Source organism: Myxocyprinus asiaticus, chromosome 45 (assembly GCF_019703515.2).
Source record: "Myxocyprinus asiaticus isolate MX2 ecotype Aquarium Trade chromosome 45, UBuf_Myxa_2, whole genome shotgun sequence".
In the NCBI taxonomy this organism is placed as follows: domain Eukaryota; kingdom Metazoa; phylum Chordata; class Actinopteri; order Cypriniformes; family Catostomidae; genus Myxocyprinus; species Myxocyprinus asiaticus.
Genome location: NC_059388.1, coordinates 18,388,379 through 18,408,767, shown reverse-complemented (window position 1 = coordinate 18,408,767; position 20,389 = coordinate 18,388,379). Strand labels below are relative to the sequence as shown.

General features: G+C 41.3%; 2 protein-coding genes across 2 annotated transcripts in view; one reads left to right on the top strand and one right to left on the bottom strand.

Annotated features, from left to right (window-relative positions):
- LOC127434855 (protein shisa-like-1a) overlaps nucleotides 1–8,830 on the top strand; it is a 65,234-nt gene extending 56,404 nt beyond the window's left edge. The window contains exon 5 of the mRNA XM_051687876.1: nucleotides 4,810–8,830. Within this exon, the coding sequence (XP_051543836.1) occupies nucleotide 4,810 (1 nt within the window). The 3' untranslated portion in view covers nucleotides 4,811–8,830. The remainder of the gene's footprint in view (nucleotides 1–4,809) is intronic.
- LOC127434848 (prestin-like) overlaps nucleotides 1–20,389 on the bottom strand; it is a 230,607-nt gene that overhangs the window by 141,132 nt on the left and 69,086 nt on the right. The window lies entirely within an intron of this gene.

The following is a 20,389-nucleotide window of genomic DNA, read 5'->3' as shown; positions in this document are numbered from 1 at the left end:
CCCGCCCCAGTCACCGGCCACCGTTGCGGGCTTGCAGAGCAGCACGTCCCCCCTGGGCTGACTTCCAGGTGGGGCACCTGCTCTGCCTTGCCGCGAACCACCCTGCCCGGGCACGGTAAGTCCAGTCATCCTCCTGGCGCCGCTGTCACGGAGACTGGAGGCCTGGTTACGGCTCTCCAGCCACTCACAGTGGCTCATCAGGATGATTCGCCTCGGCTACATGATCCAGTTCGCCAGATGCCCACCCCGGTTCAGTGGCGTCCTCTCCACTACGGTGCAGGGCGAGGGTGCCTCCGTCCTTTGGGCGGAAGTTGCCACCCTTCTGGCGAAGGAAGCAATAGAGCCCGTCCCCGTAGCAGAGTTGTGCAAGGGCTTCTACAGCCCTTATATTATTGTGCCCAAGAGAGGGGGGATCTTGGACCTGCGTGCCCTGAACAAAGCCTTACACAGGCTTCCGTTCAGGATGTTAACGTAGAAGCACATCCTGGCGTCAGTACGACATCAGGATTGGTTCGCGGCCATCGACCTGAAGGACGCTTACTTTCACATATCAATCCTTCCTTGACACATACCCTTTCTTCGGTTTGCTTTCGAGGGATGAGCATACAAGTACAAGGTCCTCCCCTTCGGTCTGTCCCTGTCCCCTTGCATCTTTACCAAGGTCACAGAGGCTGCCCTGGCCCCGCTAAGGGAGAAAGGCATACGCATTCTCAATTATCTCGACGATTGGCTAATCCTAGCTCACTCGCGAGATCTATTGTATGCACACAGGGATCTTGTGCTTCAGCACCTTGACCGACTCGGGCTTCAGGTCAACTAGGAGAAGAGCAAGCTCTCCCCTGTGCATAGCATCTCTTTTCTCGGAATGGAGTTGGACTCGGTCGCTCTCAGGGCACCTCTTATGACCAAACGTGCTCAGTCAGTGCTGACCTGTGGTAGCAGCGCCAGTGAAACAATTTCAGAGGCTCCTGGGGCATATGGCATCCTCGGTGACAGTTCTCCCCCTCGGGTTGATGCATATGAGACCGCTTCAGCACTGGCTACAGACTCGAGTTCCAAGGTGGGCATGGCGCCACGGCATCCGGTATATGACCATCACGCCACAGTGCCGTCAGACTTTTAGCTCTTGGTCAGACTTTTTTCCCCTAGAGCAGGTCTCAAGGTGCGTCGTGGTCATGACAGACGCCTCGAACTTGGGCGCAGTGTGCAACGGGCAGGCAGTGTCGGGGCTCTGGGCGGGGCCCCGACTCCAATGGCACATCAACTGCTTACAGTTGCTGGCAGTATCACTGGCCCTGAGGAGGCTCCGGCCGTTGATTCAGGGCAAGCATGTGTTGGTCCGAACCGATAACACAGCGACCGTAGCATACATAAACTGCCAAGGCGGCTTACACTCGTATCGCATGTCGCAACTCGCCCGCCGCCTCCTCCTTTGGAGTCAGCAGACCTTGAAGTCTCTGCGAGCCACTCACCTTCCGGGCTCCCTCAACCGTGCAGCAGACGCACTCTCATGGCAGGTAATGCTCCTCGGGGAGTGGAGACTTCACCCCCACGTAGTCCAGCTGATTTGGGAGAGATTCAGGGAGGCACAGGTAGACCTGTTCGCCTCCCAAGACTCCTCTCACTGTCCCCTGTGGTACTCCCTGTCCGAGGCCCCCCTCAGCACGGATGCCTTGGCGCACAGCTGGCCTTGGGGGCTACGCAAGTACACTTCGTCCGGTTCTCGCCTCTTCCTTTCCCTTTTACCTTGTTATAGCAGCATACCAAATAGTTTATTCTTCCACAAAGTGTCACTGAATAAATTGTCTCTTATGTCATTTTTCATGGAATTGCATAAGAAAGAATCGATCTGGTAATAATTACACACAAATTCTCAATGAGTGCCGAGCAAAGATTGAGTTCCTGTAGCTTCCGTGATTGAATTGCTTGAGTATTTTTGAGTCCTCATCATGGTTCCAGATAGCATAGATATTGGGTTTGCAGATCCCAGTTTAAAAAAAAAAAAGAAAAAGTAGTAGAAACAAAGTTTTTGTGGAGACTAAGGGCTTTGAAATTACAGTTAAAATCACAATTGCTAGGTGATGACACATGCATTATTGCATCTTCAACATGAATTTAACAAAAATGAGGTGGTAAGCTATTTTTTCAGCTAGAATCTGCACCTCTGCTTTAAAAACAAGCCTTTAAGCCAATTAGAAAGTGTAAAAACCCAGAATTGGACACATTACGCTAAGCCAAGGCTCACTTTTCATTTTGTAATGGAGTGTAGCAGTAAGCATTGTTTTAAAATGACAAGCCATTCAATTTACCTTTCATACCGAGAGCCTTCGCCCTCTGAATTTCAAAAGCATTAATTTAACTATTTTCCTCTAAAACAGACTCCATTCACAGAAAACTGATATTTGTATCTGAATGTCAACAACTGTTTAGAACATCTCAGAATTTTTCCCACTAGAACGTCTCTGCCTCATTTCCCAAAACAATCATCTCTCAGGGGTTGTGGAGTGAAGAGGAGGAAAACCAGTGTGCCCAGATATATTTTTGTATTTCACACAGAGGGCAGCTCTCATCTTGTGTAAATATCTCAGTGTGACGTGACTCACCACTGTCTTTGCTCCTGTACCCACAGGGTTTGGTTTGGAATTAGACAAAGTACCGAAAGACTTTTCTCACACACACATATTACAATGCTTTTGTCTGTCTATCGGAGTAGCTTTTAATACTCTAGTACTATTTTCCTCTTCTTTCTTTTTTTTTTTTTTTTTGTGCCAATGAAATCAAAATTAGCCTTTAGTCCATGCTGTTAATTTTGAGATCATCTTTATGCTAGTGTACTCCTAAAAGTTTAAATGAACCATACTAGAAGTACACAAAGTAGATAAACAAATTTGAAATTCACAGTCTCTCTCTTCTGGGAAAATAGATCAAATCTATTCAGTGACTTGTCTTGTGTGCACTGGTATATACAAATATTTGTCAATAAAATACTCTCTAGAATGAGAACGAACCATTCCCCTAAATAGTAAATGCCACCTGTCTCTGACTAGCAATAACAAGTAGCAAATCATGATTTGTCTGTGTCATCTGTTGCGCCAACACCCATATTTAATTTCCTTTCACAAACATCAACTGGTTGCAATGTGAAGGGGCTGGTATTTATTCATTTTGAAAGTGTCTCCATTGCTTTTGTCACTGTTACAAGTTGTCAGATATGGTTTTGCTGGGCTGTGATGTAAACTAAAAGCTATTTATAGTTTAAAAAAGAGACAAGCCCTTTTTAATGTCCCACCTCAATTTTTTGTTTCATTGAGAAATACATCAGCACAATGAAACTCATGCTCATGAAACCATTTCATAGGGTCTTAATTAATTTTCAAGTTTTTAGGTTCTACTATTAAATCTAGAGTGTTCTATTTTGAGTATTTTCCAGGAGGCCTGTGGAGTTAGGGAAGACCTGTGTGTGAACCAGACACATTTCAACTCTCTGCCTGAACAGCGGTATGTTCCTTAGAGGCGGTTTCTCCAAGACCAACAAACCTGTCTGTGCTCCTGGCCTACATTGCTTAAAAGCATTCTGTAATACATTATAAATGAGCATTGGGCTCTGTGCAGACAGCTTCTTCTCTAAAGTAGGCCAAAGCTTTAGACATTGCCTAAACTTTTACTAAGACTAAATTCTTGAAAATCTGACCACATCTAGAGGAGGTTAAGAATTGGCCAGCCGGTTGGAGCCAGGCATTCATCATTACAAACTGGAATAGTCTGTAGGAATGGCTTGATTAAATGTTCTGTCTTTATCAGACATTTCCATTTATGAGGCTAACAAGACTCACTCAAGTGGCTGAAGGATTCAAGTGTTTATGCCCTTTGCAAGATGTACAACTCAAATCGAGGATGACAGAACTTAAGTGACCGTTCTTCCAAGATGGACATTCACTTAGAAACACTTAAAGCTAAGATTATTTAAGTGTCCTTTTTCCAAGTGTGTTTGATTAACACTGTTCTATCACATAAGTGCATCAGCTTATATTTGTGATGGAGAAAATTAAGCTTACAGAGGTGAAGTGAAGTTCCAAAATGATAGTATATTGACCTTTATGGTTTATCTTGAAAGTATTTTGGGGAGAAACTCTGAGTTGTGTGATTCTGGCTTCTACAGATATATGCTGCCTGTAGCTACACTTGTTTAGCATTATAGATACTAGCAATGCCAAGGTTATGGATTTGATTCCCAAGGAATATACATACTTAAAAAATACATGTTTTGAATGCACTGTAAGTTGCTTTTGGATAAAACTGTTTTCCAAAAGTAAATATTTTAGCAATCCAGAGTCTAATTGAGGATGCTCGTCTCACTATGATTGATGTAGATCAGTGTATGAACAGATTGAGATGTGATTTGAGATTGTTTGTGAATGCAGGGCTGGATCATGCTCCGACTTGCCCATGGCTCTTACAGAGCTGTTGTCTGATTATAGTATAACATCCACAAGGGCTTAATCAACACATCTGTTCCACTGAGAGCTCCTGTTATTCCTTTAAAGATTACCATACATCACTGACAGAAATGCATGCTTTGAATTTATCTGTATTCTGAAGTATTCAGATTATACTCTGTAAGTAATTAATATTTAAAAGTTTTATTATTAGAAGTTAAATTAGAGGTTCCAATGACTGAGTCACTCTTGTGAATGTGTCACAGTTATAGATCTTTTTAACATGAATATACTGATTGGATGGATTTGTGGAAGTTTTGTGAAGAGTATATTTAAATTTTAATCTTAATCTTCTCTCTCCCTTTTTCTCTAGATATTCAGCTTTGATCACATGGATATTCTTAGTATGACAGAGAAAGCTGGGGAGAAACAACCAGAGAAAATGGAGGTTTAGTTTGGAGACTCTTTCCTGGCCCCATCTGCATTTGTGTCACAAACTGTGGCCGCTAACTTCTGCAGCTATGCTGGATGGCATTCTGTCCACATGCTGATGCTGAGACTGAGCATCCACCATTGACAGCTGGAAACATGCTTCTCTCACCAATCAGAGGCGGCATATTCTACTAGCTGAATTTCTCTCCAGCAACTGTCAAAGGACTTTTAATTAGACTGTTGTCTATTACACCCACTACCTTGCCTTGTCATTTTGGGAATTAGGATTTAGATGCAGGGAATATGACTTTACCAAAAGAGAGAGAAGAGACTCTCATCACCATATATCTCTCTAGAACATGTGTCTTGTTTGCACTGCTGTGAAGCCATTGGTTGGTTTTTCTTGAAGTAGCGGAAAGGATTATTTATTGTTGTCACCACGGTTGCACAATTTTGATCACATTACGTGGGAGAGCTCATCAAAGAAAAAGGAAAATTACTAGTCTGATATAAGTGAAAGTTAACCCAACGGGATTACATAAATCCTTTTTAAATAGCAATAGAGCGAAACAATGCCCGCCTACTTATTCAGCCATCTGGGTTCTGGAAGTATTTTTCCCATTAATGTTTCCCATAGACTTTTCATAAAATCCTTAATTAATGAGTTGTAAGCCATGAACTAAACCAACCAGCTCCGAGGTAAATCACAACTTTATTTTAAAGCAAAAAAGTAGGCTATTTGAAAATTGTACAAAAAGACAAAGATACAAGACTGTGTACTTACCGTCTTTCATGAGGGCACGAACTACAATCCCATGAATCACTGCGCATGATTGTCATTTAAAATGATGGGAATATACACTGCCTGGCCAAAAAAAAAAGTTGCCACTTGGATATAAATTAGCAGATACTTTTGAGCCTATGATTGGATCATTATTGCAGTGATTAATATGTTTCAGCTGGCAACAATTCTTTTAACCCTAACTGATGCAGTGTGTAGCTTCTCATTTCTTAAACAACCATGTCGGAAGACATATCCCGTGGTCATGGAAAAGATGTTTCTGTGTTTCAGAAGGGGCAAGTTATTGGCCTGCATCAACCAAAGAAAACAACCAAGGATATTGCTGAAATCACTGGAATTAGGTTAAGTACTGTCCAACGCATTAATAAAACCTGGAAGGTTAGTGGTGAACCGTCAGCTTCGTGGAAGAAATGTGGTCAGAAAAAAATCTTGAATGATCATGATCGGAGATCACTAAAACTCTTGAAGTCACATTGTAAAAATCAACAGTAGAACTCATGGCTGTGTTTAATAGTGAAAGTAAGAGCATTTACACATGCACAATGCGACGAGCACTTACAGGATTGGAACTTAACATCTATGTAGCCACAAGAAAGCCACTTGTTAGTGAGGCTAATCGAAAAAAAAAAACTACAATTTGCTAGGGTGCATAAAGACTGGACTATGGAGCAATGGAAAAGATCACGTGGTCCGATGAGTCTAGATTTACGCTATTCCAAAGCGATGGGCGCATCAGGGTAAGAAGAGAAGTGTATGAAGTGATGCATAGTGCCCACTGTACAAGCCTCTGGAGGCAGTGTTATGATTTGGGGTTGCTTCAGTTGGTCAGGTCTAGGCACTGCAACATTATGCAGCAATAAAATGAAGTCAGGTGACGTCCTGAATGTACTGAATGACCAGGTTATCACATCAATGGATTTTTCTTCCCTGATGGCACGGGCATATTCCAGAATGATAATGCCAAGATTCGTCGGGCTCAAATTGTGAAAGTGGTTCCGGGAGCATAAGGAATAATTTTCACACATGAGTTGGCCACCAGAGTCCTGACCCTAACCCCATTGAAAGTCTTTTGGATGTGCTGGAGAAGACTCTACGGAGTGGTTTGACTCTCCCGTCATCAATACAAGATCTCGGCCCAAAAATTAATGCAACACTGGATGGAAATAAATGTTGTGATGTTGCATAAGGTTGTCGAAACAATGCCACAACGAATGTGCGCCGTAATCAAAGCTAATTTAAATGAATTATTTGGGCCAGGCAGTGTATAAAACTATTGATTTTAGGTTGTTGATTATAAGTATAGAAACAATATATTTTACGTTTATTGCAAAATATTACAATATGTACAAATAGATACACTACCGGTCAAAAGTTTTGAAACACTTACTCGTTCTTTATTATAATTTTTTTTCACATTTTAGAATAATAGTAAAGTCATCAAAACTATGGAATAACATAAATGGAACTATGGGAATTATGTTGTGACTAAACAAAATCCAAAATAAATCAAAACTGTGTTATATTTTAGCATCTTCAAAGAAGTCACCCTTTGCCTTGAATTTTCAGAAACGTACTCTTGACATTTTCTCAACCAACTTCTTGAGGTATCACCCTGGGATGCTTTTTAAACAGTATTGAAGGAGTTCCCATCTATGTTGGGCACTTATTGGCTCCATTTCTTTATTATTTGGTCCAAGTCATCAATTTCTAAAACTTTTTTTTTTTTATTACATTTGAGATTTATAATGAAATAAATTAATATGGTGGCACAATTATATTTTTGTCTACAAAACTAATTTAAAACATTTAAGCATACGCCTTCAGATCAAAATATTTTTAAGAGCATGGGAAACATTTCGGTTAAGTGTTTCAAAACTTTTGACCGGTAGTGTACATTAAGTAGTTTAAGGATGATTCACTGTGCGTCACGGGAGTGGATGGTTGCTCGAGGCATGTTTAGCAGGTTTCGTTGGCCACAGTTCTCTGATTGGTCAATCTTTCTCTGCTGTACTATGGGTAATGTACTGTAGTTGTTTACCATGAATATTGCCATTAAACATGATTGTGATGAAGTTGAAATAACACAGCCAGAAGGCTTCAACGGAAGCATATACCATCGAAAAACAACCTTGAAGCTCAAGGTAGGGCTGTTATTAAAGATTTATGAGTTATTGTTGAAAATCAATTAGTCTATGGAAAAAATGTATGGGACTTTTACTTCCAGAACCAGACTGTTGTGCTCTATTCATTTAAATCATATAAGATGATGAAAAGTTGCTTTGGATTAAACATGATTTGGAATTTGCTCATGCAGTTTCCAGGAAATTGCATTATTTTACGATGAATTACTTCATTCATACTTCAACGTTGAAACACTTGAAATTACTGAAATTTGGGTGGGCGAAAATTATTTCTGCATAAAGCAATAGATAATAAAGGAGAAGTATTAAGATAAATTTGGTCAGTATATGTAAGGTGTCCCACTTTGTGCCTGACAAACTGATCAGCCTTACAGACTCAAAAAGGGTAGGGGTAGGGGTTGATATAAGGCCTTTTTTAGCCTACTTGTCACAAAACAAGGCACCTTCCACAAATGGATATACAGTAAATGTGTCATGGCCTTACGAAAGAAAAAACTTGACAAGTGGTATCTCTTTATGAAGTGTAGATCTTTAGACACATGCCTCACTTCATTGTAGAAATACAGCAACATCATTTTTATGCCTATTGAACTTGTGCACTGAGTTGAAATTGACTAGTCATAGGTAACAGTAGCCACTGTTAGACTGTGAGTATTCTCCTACAATAACAAGCAGCATTGTGCTGAAGTGTGTCGTGTATAGAGGAGAAAATGTTGTGATCATGTTTAATTATTTAAGATGAATCTAATAGTTATCCCCTCGTGAAGGGAAGAGAGACACATTATGTTTTGGAGTTATAAGTTATACTGGTATAAATTGCCTTAAAGTTAATCTGTAGTACATGCCTAGCACCTTGTTCTGTGATAGTGGTTGGTACTTCAGTTAAAGTGTAATTTGGCCATCCACCTGTTAAACTTCTCTCTGTTTTTATTATGGGTTTAAAACAATTGCACTTGTTAACTTTTTACTGTTACAATCTGGGAGAAATAAAGATTTATCTTTTACAGTGTTTTTAGATGTCAATTGGATTTTTCTCTCTTTGTCTCTAAATAAAAGTTATTTTGTTAATTAATCTGTTGTTTTGCACATGCAGCCTATCAAAACATAAATAAAAAGAGAACAAAGCTTCTTTCTACGCTCACATTTTTGGTCAAAGGGGTCATATCATACCTTATTTATTAATTTTTATTCAATGAGGTCTTGAGTGCTAAAACAGTTAAAATTGTGTTTTTCATGACCATGTTCTATCCTCTCTCAGACCATGTGTATTTTTAGTTAAGTAGTTGATTGACAGGTGAGTGGGTGGTACTTCAATGCTGTCTGGGACACATCAAGATAGATTAGTGTTTACACCTTAAATGCTATGTGGTCACATGCATCCTGGACCACATCCATCTGTGGTTTCAGTGATCCTATTTAAACACATCTTAATACCAGGTGTAAATGGGGTCTATATGAGGTTTATGTATGTAAAATTTTCAGTAGTCTGGTGTCAGAAATCCAAAGATTTCAGAACAAGACTGTTTTTGCACCTTGGTTTTGATAAACAACCATTTTGGAGCTGGGGAGAAGTTTTGAGTTTACAAAATCAATTTATATGGGATTATAACCCTTCCCCCCAAACATAAATTATTTATTGACAATGACACACAATAGACAATAAATCAACCGAAAATATTTAGAAACATAAAAAAAAAACATAAAACATATACCTTTAAAAACAATAAGGTTACAACTTACACATTCAAAACTACATGTCTCTCTCCACTTCCCCTCCCTGAGAGCCTTCTAAAAAGGCTAAATAGCTGCCCCACTTCTTGTCAAACAAAACCATGTTGCCTAGCCTTCTATCCGACATTTCCTCAAACGCAGCCACCCTGCCCATCTCCGTGTACCACTCCCGAAATGAGGGCACACCAGCCAACCTCCATTCCCTCAGAATGATCTGTCTGCTGACCATGACACTGGCTAGGACCCAATTTCTTATGTACTTATCCCCTGTAATAATGACCGCTCCAGCGCCCAAAATATAGAGTCTGGGGCAAAATGAAAACTGAGTGTCCAATACATTGCATATAAACCTTTGAACCCTCGACCAAAATTCTTGGATCTTAACACATCCCCAAAAAACATGGAGCCCCGTCTTCTGATTGGCATCTCCAGCAGGTGGGTGTGTCTTTAAGACCAAGCTTATACAATCTAGAGGGGGTCCAACAGACTCGATGAAAAATTTTAAATTGCATCAGATGCACCTTTGCATCTCTATAAGTAGACTTGATGTTTTTTTAGAATCCTAGTCCACACTCCCTCCTCCAATACCAAGCCTAAATCTTTCTCCCATAATCTCTTAAGAGAAGTTGAAGATCCGTCCCCCAGACTCTGAAATAGCAGGGAGTAATACACTGATGCCTCATGACCTTTTCCAAAAGCAGAAATCTCCACTCCCAGAGTATCTGCCACTTTAGGGGGGTGTAAGCTACTTCCAAAAATATTGCAGAGCAGATGGTACAGCTGTAAATACTTAAAGAACTGCGATCTGGGAATCCTAAAATGTTGAACCATATTTTCAAAGGATCTCAACACTCAACTCTCATATAGGTCACCAAGCGTATTAACCTCCCTCACAATCCACTCCGACCAGCAGAAAGGGGACTCATTAATATGTAATTTTGGGTTCATCCATATGCTTGAGGCTACATTTAAATAAATGTCTGAATTAAACACTCTAGACTCTTTTGTCCATACCGAGTGCAAATGCAAGATAACAGGGTGCAACTTAACTTCTCCGGATAGTTTGATAGAAAGGCTTTGCAATGGCGAAATAGGGGCAAGAACTTCCTGTTCAATACAAAACCAGGGAGGGGCTCTCTCAGGTGGAAGTGACCAATGAGCCAAATGTCTGAGACCGAATGCATAACAATAAAATAAAATCTTAGGTAGGCCTAGCCCACCTTTGTCAATCGGCCTATGCAATTTACTGAAATGTAATCTGGGACGTTTACCATTCCAAATGAAGGACTTTGCTATGCTATCAAATTGCTTGAAATAAGAGAAGGGTGCATCTATAGGGAGAGATGGTAGCAGGTAGTTGAATTTTGGAATACAATTCATTTTAATAACATTAACCTTCCCAATCATAGATAAATGTAATGAAGCCCACCTGCCCACATCGCTCGAAAACCTTTTTATTAAAGGGTCAAAATTAACTTAAACTAAATCACACAAATTTTCTGGGAATAAAATATCCAAATACTTAATGCCCTGTTTGGGCCACTGGAAGGCATCCGGCTGAAAAGCTGTTACTGGGCAGTATGCAGTCAGAGCCAATGTTTCGGATTCAAACCAATTAATACTGTATATGGCGGAAGCTTTCCATTCTTTAATGATTCCGTATAAACTTTTAACAAATGTGGAGCCAGTTCTGTAGCATAAGATCTAAAAAATTCAGCGGCAAAACCATCTGGCCCCGGAGGCCTCAATTACCTTTCCAAGCTCCTCCAAGTTTATCTTAGAATCAAGATAATTTTTTTGCTCAGTCAATTTAGGGAGTTCTAATGGTTCCATGAAATTTCTAATGTCTTCATCAGTAGACAAAGACATGGAACTATAGAGATCAAGACAGAATTCTTTAAAAGCATTATTAATATCAATGGCCGTGGTAAATATTTTACCACCAGCAGATTTCACTGAGGGAATGGTAGAAAAAGACTCTCTCTGTTTTATATATCTAGCCAAAATCTTCACTGCTTTGTCCCCCGACTCAAAATATGACTGTCTTGCCCTTAATAGCCAAAACTCCATCTTCCATGACAAAATAGTATTATATCTGTATTTCAATTGGGTCAATTCTCAGCTCTGCCACTGCTCTTTTAATATTCCCTTCCAACTCCACGAGTTCCCGTGTTTTGGATTTTTTTGATGAATGAGCAAACTGTATGATCTGACCCCTAAGAACCACCTTAAGTGCCTCACAAGCCACACCCACAGAGGATACTGAGGTCCAGTTGGTCTCCATTTAGACATTGATTTCAGGATTTTGCAAAAGGGATACATTAAAACACCAACTATATGATTTCCTTATCTCCATATGTGGCAACACCTCTAAACACACCAGGGCATGATCTGAGACTAAGATGTTTCCAATTGAACAATCAACAACAGATGAAATGAGGGACTTAGATATAAAAAAAAAATCTATTCTTTAATAAATCTTATGGACTGATGAAAAAAATGTATAGTCCCTACAAGATGGGTTCAAAAGTCTCCAAATATCTATAAGACCAAGATTTGTACACATCCTGTGAAGCATCAGTGTTGCCCTAGAGGGCTTGCACACTTTTGCTTCACTATGATCAAGGACTGAGTCCATCAAGAGATTAATGTCTCCTCCCAAAATTATATCATGAGGGGTGCCAGCGGCTTGCAACATCGCTTCAAGATCTATAAAAAAGCCCTGATCATCAAAGTTAGGTGCGTAAATATTAGCCAAAATCAACCTTTGCCCCTGAATTTCTGCTAAAACAATAATTACCTAATTTATCTTTGCTGAGTTTGAGACATTTGAATCATAGATGTTTACTTATCAATGTAATGACTCCCCTTACTTGAGCCAGCACTAAAGAAAACATGTCCACCCCATATCTTCCCAAATTTGTCAGCTTCCTGCGGGAAAAGATGCATTTCTTGAAGAAACACTATATCATATTTTTTACATTTAAGAAAAGAAATAACCTTCCCTCTTTTTATGGGGTGCCCCAACCCATTCACATTCCATGTAGAGAGAGACAATCCACTCATATTAACATTTGACATTTTTACATATTAGAAAAAATAGATTGTGTGTCAAAAACAAAATGATAAAGACCACATTCCAACATTAGAGCAACAAACAAACCCGAACCTCCCCCAGAACAAAAAAAAAACAGAAAAAAGAAAAACGTGTGCATTAACCCTGCGCGCGACAGCGCCAACCAGTGTACATCCCTCTAAACTCAAACAGTCCATGCACACCTATGAGAACCCCCACGATAACTTTGCTGTCAAATTACTTAAGTCCAGTGCTTCTATACAAATTTTGTGAGACAGAATTACACAACAGAAATAACACTATGTAACACAATTTTTGTTCCTGGGTAGTAAGTGTTATTTCCTAATTGCTTATGCCTCAAAAGTATAGAAAATGGCTATTATTCCCCACAAACTTTGCTTTTGTGACCAGGACAGTTATATTTAGAAATGTACCTATTTTCAATGAGAAAATGGGCGAATTTGTGTCTTTTCGTTCACATAAAGTCAGAAAACAACAACATATGAATCCAAATTAACATGTATTTATACTAAAGTAATACAAAAATGACTACAAAAGATTTAGAAGTGAGTAGTTTTTCTAAATTTACGAATATAATGTAAATCACTTTCAAGAATCAGCCCCCAGATGTACTCATCATACTTCAAGGCATCCAGCAAGGTCTTGATGCTGTTGTAATCCTCTTTGAGGTGCACCGAGTGAGCCAGGGGAAGAGACAGGTACTTGTTACCATTATGGAGCAACACGGCTTTGAGGCTCCTGGATGAGCTGTCAATGAAGAGGTGCTACTCATTCTGGTTACAGGCGATTCCGACTGCCTCGAACAGACTGGTCACATTGTGGCAGAAGCAGAGCCCATCTTGACAGGTGAAGAAGCTAGAAAAAGATTAGTGACGCTTCCTCTGATCTGTGACTTGCACACTTTCATCCAACAAGTTCCACTGCTTGAGCCTAAACGTCAAAAGCTTGGCATTGGACTTGGTGAGACTAAGATCTCTAATCAAGTCGTTGAGGTCTTTTTGGTTGGGGTAGTATGGGTTTCTCTCCTCAACTCCACCTCTGAAATTGTCATCTGGATCTACAACATCTTCCTCGCTCTCTGACTTGCTGCTCTCTTCTAAAGACGGCTGCTCTCTCTCCGGAGGAGTGGGTACAGGGAGCTTATGGCAGTGTGGCACCGGGGCGATGGATGAAGGAAGGTCCGGATACGTGATAGCAGGTGCATTCTTGCCAGTCTGACATTTGGAAGGGTCCACAATGCAGAAGTAGCAGTTGCTTGAGTGGTCAGTGGGTTCCCGCCAAATTCTTGGGATAGCGAACTTCATGACTCTCATTTCCCCTCTGTACCATCCTACAAAAATACATTTATTTCACCCATGACTAATGTGTAAGAGATTCTCGTAACATTTTCCACATATGATATATTTTTTCAATAACATTGAAAATTGTAAACCATTTTAAAATTAAAAACTTTTACAATTTTAAAAATTAACAAATTTTATAACATAAAATTCAGAGCAACAATTGTCCATCTTACCTTCCAGAGTTTTTTTGCAGTGCTCGCAGGTGAAATGAGGTGCCAGGGTTTGTCTTGATCCCCGACAGGCATGACGAAATATGCCTTGTAAGCCTCACACATCTTAGCAGATGCTTCCACGGAGTACTTCTCTCGTCTTGATAAATTGGCCACAGACATAGCAAAATGCGTCTGCCGGATGCTAGCAGCCCATTGATGCATCTCAGAAAAATACAGATATGTATCCACTTAGGCAGCTGGAACTAAACTGAACTGGTGGGCTTAAGGCCCCTGTATTTATACTACTATTTATATTACTAGAAAGTTCTAGAAAGTTCTAGATGTTACTCCAAGTTTACTCAGTACTGAATCTATCTGGAATGTTCTGGAAAATAAGTAAATTTCAAAATATCACTGTCCTGGTCACAAAAGCAAAGTTTATGGGAAATAATAGCCATTTTCTATACTTTTGAGGTATAAGCAATTAGGAAATAACACTTACTACCCAGGAACCATTACAGGTGTAATCTATAAAACAAACTCCAGCCAATAGGCGGGATAAACACTAAGACATGTAGATTCATCCACATAACTGATCTGAATGTGTGTTCCTCCACAAAACAAACTCCAGCCACTAGCAGAACCAGTCCAAAATAAAAAATAAAAAAAGCATGTTCAGTTTCCTCAGCGGATCTCCAAGCCGGAACTCTGTGAGCTCGCTCGATTTCCAGCTTATGGCCTGTTATGTCAAGCAGACTCAGGAAGAGCTCGTCTAGGTATTTCACCATATCTCTGCCTTCTTCGTTCACAGGAATTCCAACAATTCGGACATTGTTTCACTGATAACGATTCTCAAAGTCTTCCAACTTTTCCCAAATACATTCCAAATTTATCTTGGTCACTAGCGGATTAGCAGTAATTCCCTCTCCGGTGACTCTAGATAATTGATCCGTTTCTCGACGTCCCCATTCTTGTAACCAACTCAGAGAACTTCGTCTCCATGTCCATGATCGATCGACGTATAACAGCAAGATCCTCCAAGTCTGCAATGACCTTCGCCAGCATTGCCGACATGCTCAACATTTGATGCTGAATCTCTCCCTCCACACCGTCCAAACTGAGTCCCTTGTCTGCGGCCCTGTCTGGGGTATCAGCTTGAGCACGTAAGTGTCTTTTAATAACTCCAGAGCCCGAGGACTTTGACTTCTTTGACATATTGTCTTCATAGAACAGTTATGGATCAGGGTGTATCGAATCTCACTGGTTTATGACACAAAAAGTATTAAAAACTAGCAAAGTGCGCAGAGCTCGCTGTTCACATGTCTGAACCTCGCATGGCGCCACATGACTCCTCTCGGAAGTTTTGAGTTCTGAAAGTTAGATTATGCTTTCATAGTATGATAAATTATTTTCTCAAAATATCAAGAAAAATGTGATTCCTCACAACTTGACTCCTTTAAACTTCTTTCACACACACAACAGTCTGACATAGATGAGTCTGACCCAGCACTCTCAAAAGCTTTCCATCTCACCTTAGAACAGAGGTGCTGTTGATTACTACTCCAGAGAAGCGACAGTGGCACCTGACTCGCTCTCCCTGCTCAAGGCGCCTCTGGTGGACTGGTAAAGGGAGTACTTCTGCTCTAATTGGTTCCAGGGCTGGAAGTTTGTCTCTAAGGGGGAAAGAGAGCTCAAATGAGTTTGTGTGACCAGCTATTTCTGAACTTCCTGTCTGAACATAGAACCCAAGGCCACTAAAGTGGCAAAGCCTGCAGCTGACAATCTTGGAAGACCAACCCTGTCTGAGTGTTTGAAAGAATGACTCCCATCATTAAAGCCTAAGAGATAACAGGAGAACAAGAAAACTGCTGAGAAACACATGTGGCACAGGTGAGAAACGTCAAGATTTGAAGAAGATTTTTCAGGTCTTGTGTGCCCACACTGTCCTATAACTTGCGATTGAAAAAATATAAATGTTTTAAATCTTAAATAATCACCTTCATTTATCACTAGTTCTAGAGGTCCTGGATACGACTTCAACATCGACACGGCAACAAATCATATAAAATGAATGAATCTATTAAAGGCCTATTTATATCGCTGCCACCGTCTTTTGTCTGAGGTGAGTCAAGAGGCTATTCTTTGGGTGAAGTTAGCATTAAACAGATTAATTCATTAAGCCAAGGCTGGGCTCTTTATGTATGCATTAAAACTTCATCATGGTCTCAAAAGAGCTATTAAATATCACAAAGCCCACCAGATACACTGAAGTTGCATTCACCTCATGTAGGTAATGGCCATTTTGGGATTGTGTTTGATTGTATGTGTATTTATTTCTAATATTTCATCAGAATTAATGACTTCCTAAAAAAAGAGATAAACTACCTGCCCCAGTTTGAGAGCCATTAAATTACATTTCAGTGGTGTCCCTTAACAGCAGTTCTCTTTGTCTTTTTCACAAATGGCCTTCTCCTCTGTAATATGGTGCAGAGTATATTCACAAAATCATTCGACACCTGTTGAAATGCTCTTGAAATGGACCAACAAACATATGCAACTAGGGCAACAATTGTCTGAGCCACCTGATGTTTCCTCCAGTAAAGTGACTGATTGTGACCCCAAGCCACATTACAGAGTGACTGTGTCAAGGTGTGTGTTTATGTTTATGTGTTCAGGCACTGATTGCTCATGTTCTGTTTCCTGCTGAACAAATTGACACATGACTGCAATGGCTGCCAGGTCAGACAAAGTCTGTTTTCTACATTAGCTTCATATGTCATATGCAGTTAAAATCATTGTTATTCTGACTACGGGTGTTCCAGATGGCATACTCTGGTAATCGCCAATTGAATGTTCATATACTCTGCACCAAAGAAAAATCTGAAGACCTCTTATGAAGATCTAGACTCATTAATTGTTATGTAAATGTATCAAAGATCATCTAATGTTTTGCATGCAACTCATTATTTTAATCTTAAGTCAAAACGTGTTTATAATATTTAATATTGAATATAATTAGCTTTGTTACCATTCACAGTATAATTATAATAAACTACATTATATTATTCTAGATTACTCATATTTCTATCCTCACACTTCTCATCTTCAATAACAAAACCCTAGAAAACAGAAAATCCTTTCTCTGAAACAAAGCAAAACACACATAGACAGAGTTTGTGAGCTGTTCACACAGACTTATCGCCCTGAGAGCTGGAGGAGTTTGGCAGATGAGGAAATTTGTCCCAGTCAGGGGCTCAGCCCTTTGGAATTCAATCACCATTGGCTAATCTGGTTTATTTGGGCTTCCATGGGCGCAAAGGCAATTTCCAGCTAAAAGCATTAAGGGCTTTCTTCAGCCAGGTAATTGATTGTTTGAGATGAGAGGTGAAATAAGATAACATAAATGGATTTGGGTGCCTGTAGCTTTGTAAGGCTAATGAAGGGACCACTCAAACCTAAGTTACAGTATCAAATTAACCTGGACTAACACTTAGCCTTTTAGTCACATTAGAGATCAAACTGAGGTTTCTGAACTTTTATACTTTTATATAGGAATTAACTGATATGAAAATTGTTGTCTCATAACGATTTTAACAAAAACTATAGGCCGATGACAATAATGATATTTTGCAACTTAACTTATTTGGTCATCAGATCACTGTTTTACTTTGGAATGCTTAAAAAACACTCTTTTACCATGCTAATAATAAATCATTTCCATTGAACTTTGGATCTGTTGAACACATGACAGGGCAAAATTTTAAAGAGAGCCACAGAGAAAGACACATATACAAGATAAAAAACATTCCAAAAAATTGATTTATTTTTTGTGGGGGGTTGGGAGGAGGTTATTTTGAACATCTAAAACATTTTTTACTTTTGTTTTTGCAGTTTAAAACAGCCTTTTAAGGTTTAGTACACGCACTAGGCCATATTGCAATTTCAGTCTTAATTTAATCAATCATGCAGCATTAATGGATATTATACCGATATCTCAGAAGTCAAAGTCTGCTGGTTTCAAAGTGTTTTGGATTGTTTCCCTCATCATGTAGCCTATTGGTAAGTGCCACTTTCACAACTGTTAAATCCATTTATGACATTTTTCTGCATTAACGTGAGAATGAGACAGAATTAAAAGGTAAGTTGAATGTCAGCTGGTGAAACCTGCTTCCCTGTGTTCTCCTTCCCTTCTGCTGTGAAGCTGTTCTACACTGGTGCCGAAACCCAGGAACCTAAAGTACGCCCCATGGAGTTCTTGCAGTTGGCCAAGATCCTCAAGTCCCTCGCCGGCCTACACCAGTCACACCAACAATCTCTGCTTGAGCTATCTCTGCCTCCCGTTGCTGTCCGGGGAAGCCCAGCTTGTGGCACAACAACTGCCGGCGGCTAACCTCCTGGCCTATGAGGACCTAAAGAAGTCTATCCAGCTGCAGGTTGGCCACAGTCCAGAGAAGTACCGCCAGCTCTTCCAGACCATGAAGTTGGAGAAGACTGGCCACCCGTCTGCCTTCACCCAACGGCTCCAAGACGCCTGCCGAAAATGGCTGCTGGCGGGGGATCGCGACGTCGTGGGAGTGGTCGATCAGGTGGTGCTGGAGCAGCTGATACATCAACTGTCAAAAGGAACGGTGGAGTTGGTCCAGTGCCACCGCCTGGCATTGCTGGAGGAAGCTGTCTGACTGGCAGAGGACCATATAGCAGCGTACCCGAGGGCGGAAGAGCCCTCCTACTCTCTCTCCCCTCCCCCTGTGTTTTCCCTTTCTCTTCCCCCTTCCCTCTCACTCTGCTCTCTCTCCAGAGCCCATTCCTGCCCCACGGAAGCGAGGAGTCCCACCACCGAGGCCAGTTCCCCATGCGCGGGGGTCGGTACCACCAACATCTACGGTGCCCCGCCGCTCTCCCCCTCAGGTGGAGGTGCCCGCCAACGCAGGTGTGGGCGTAGCGCCTGGGCCAGCCTTTTGGAGTTGCGGAGATCTGGGACACTTACGGGATCAGTGCCCTGTGATGGAGCTGGTTACAGTGGTCCGGATCTCCAACACTCTGCAGGCTGGCCCCGACCAGGCCAGAGCATACTGGATACTGGTAAGTGTCAAGGGGGGTACTCACTAAGCATTGGTGGACACGGGTTGTAATCAAACCACTATCCACCAACGCTTGGTTCAATTTGAGGCTTTGGGCACAGCTAAAACGGTGAGGGTGAAGTGTGTGCATTGGGATATTCACAACTACCCTGTGGTGACCCTTGTTATTAAATTTCAGGGAACAAAACATAGAGTGGAGGCCGCGGTTAGTTCCCGCCTCACCCATCCGCAGATTTTGGGGACTAATTGGCCTGAATTTAGAAATGTATTAAAGGGAATATGTGCGGATGGGTTCTACACTAAAGCGATGAGATGTGAAATGTTCGATGCTCTGGCAGGGGAGTCGGAGCCAGGGCCGTCTTTGTCTGCTCCACATCAGGATGACGTAAGGGGGGGAGAGGCTACAGTCCCTCCCATCCTCAGGGGATGTCCCGAAGGGGATTTCCCTTTGGAGAAGTCGCGAAACGAAACCCTCAAACACGCCTTTGACCAAGTGAGAGTGATCGATGGTCAACAACTCCAGCCGAATGTCGCATTTTCATATCCATATTTTGCAATTATAAACAAGCGGTTGTATAGAGTGACGCAGGATGCTCAAACAAAGGAAGATACAACCCAGCTCTTAATACCACGGAACACCATTTCCAGGCAGCTCATTATAATCCCATGGCGGGTCATCTAGAGCAAAAGAAAACACTAAACCGTCTAATAGCCCATTTTTATTGGCCAGGCATTGGCGGCGATGTCCGCAGGTGTTGTGCGGCTTGCCATGAATGTCAGCTGGTGAATCCGCCGGCCACCCCAAAAGCACCATTGTGCCCCCTTCCATTGTATTGGTCCTAGTGGACTATGCAACGTGATATCCGGAAGCAGTGCCCCTGCACAACATCTCAGCATGTAATGTTGCGGAGGCACTCTTCAAAATAATCTCCTGGGTGGGGATTCCGAAAGAAATTCGAAAAAGGGATTCACGCAGGTTAAAGCCACACTTTGTGGGGGGCCGCTTTTACATTCACCTGATTTATCTCTCCCTTTTGTCTTGCAGATGGACGCTTCAGGCAGAGGGCTGGGGGCCGTGCTCTCGCAGGTGGTGGAGGGGGAGGAGCGCCCGGTGCTGTACATTAGCTGCAAGCTCTCGCTGAGGGAGACTAAGTACAGCACCATAGAAAAGGAG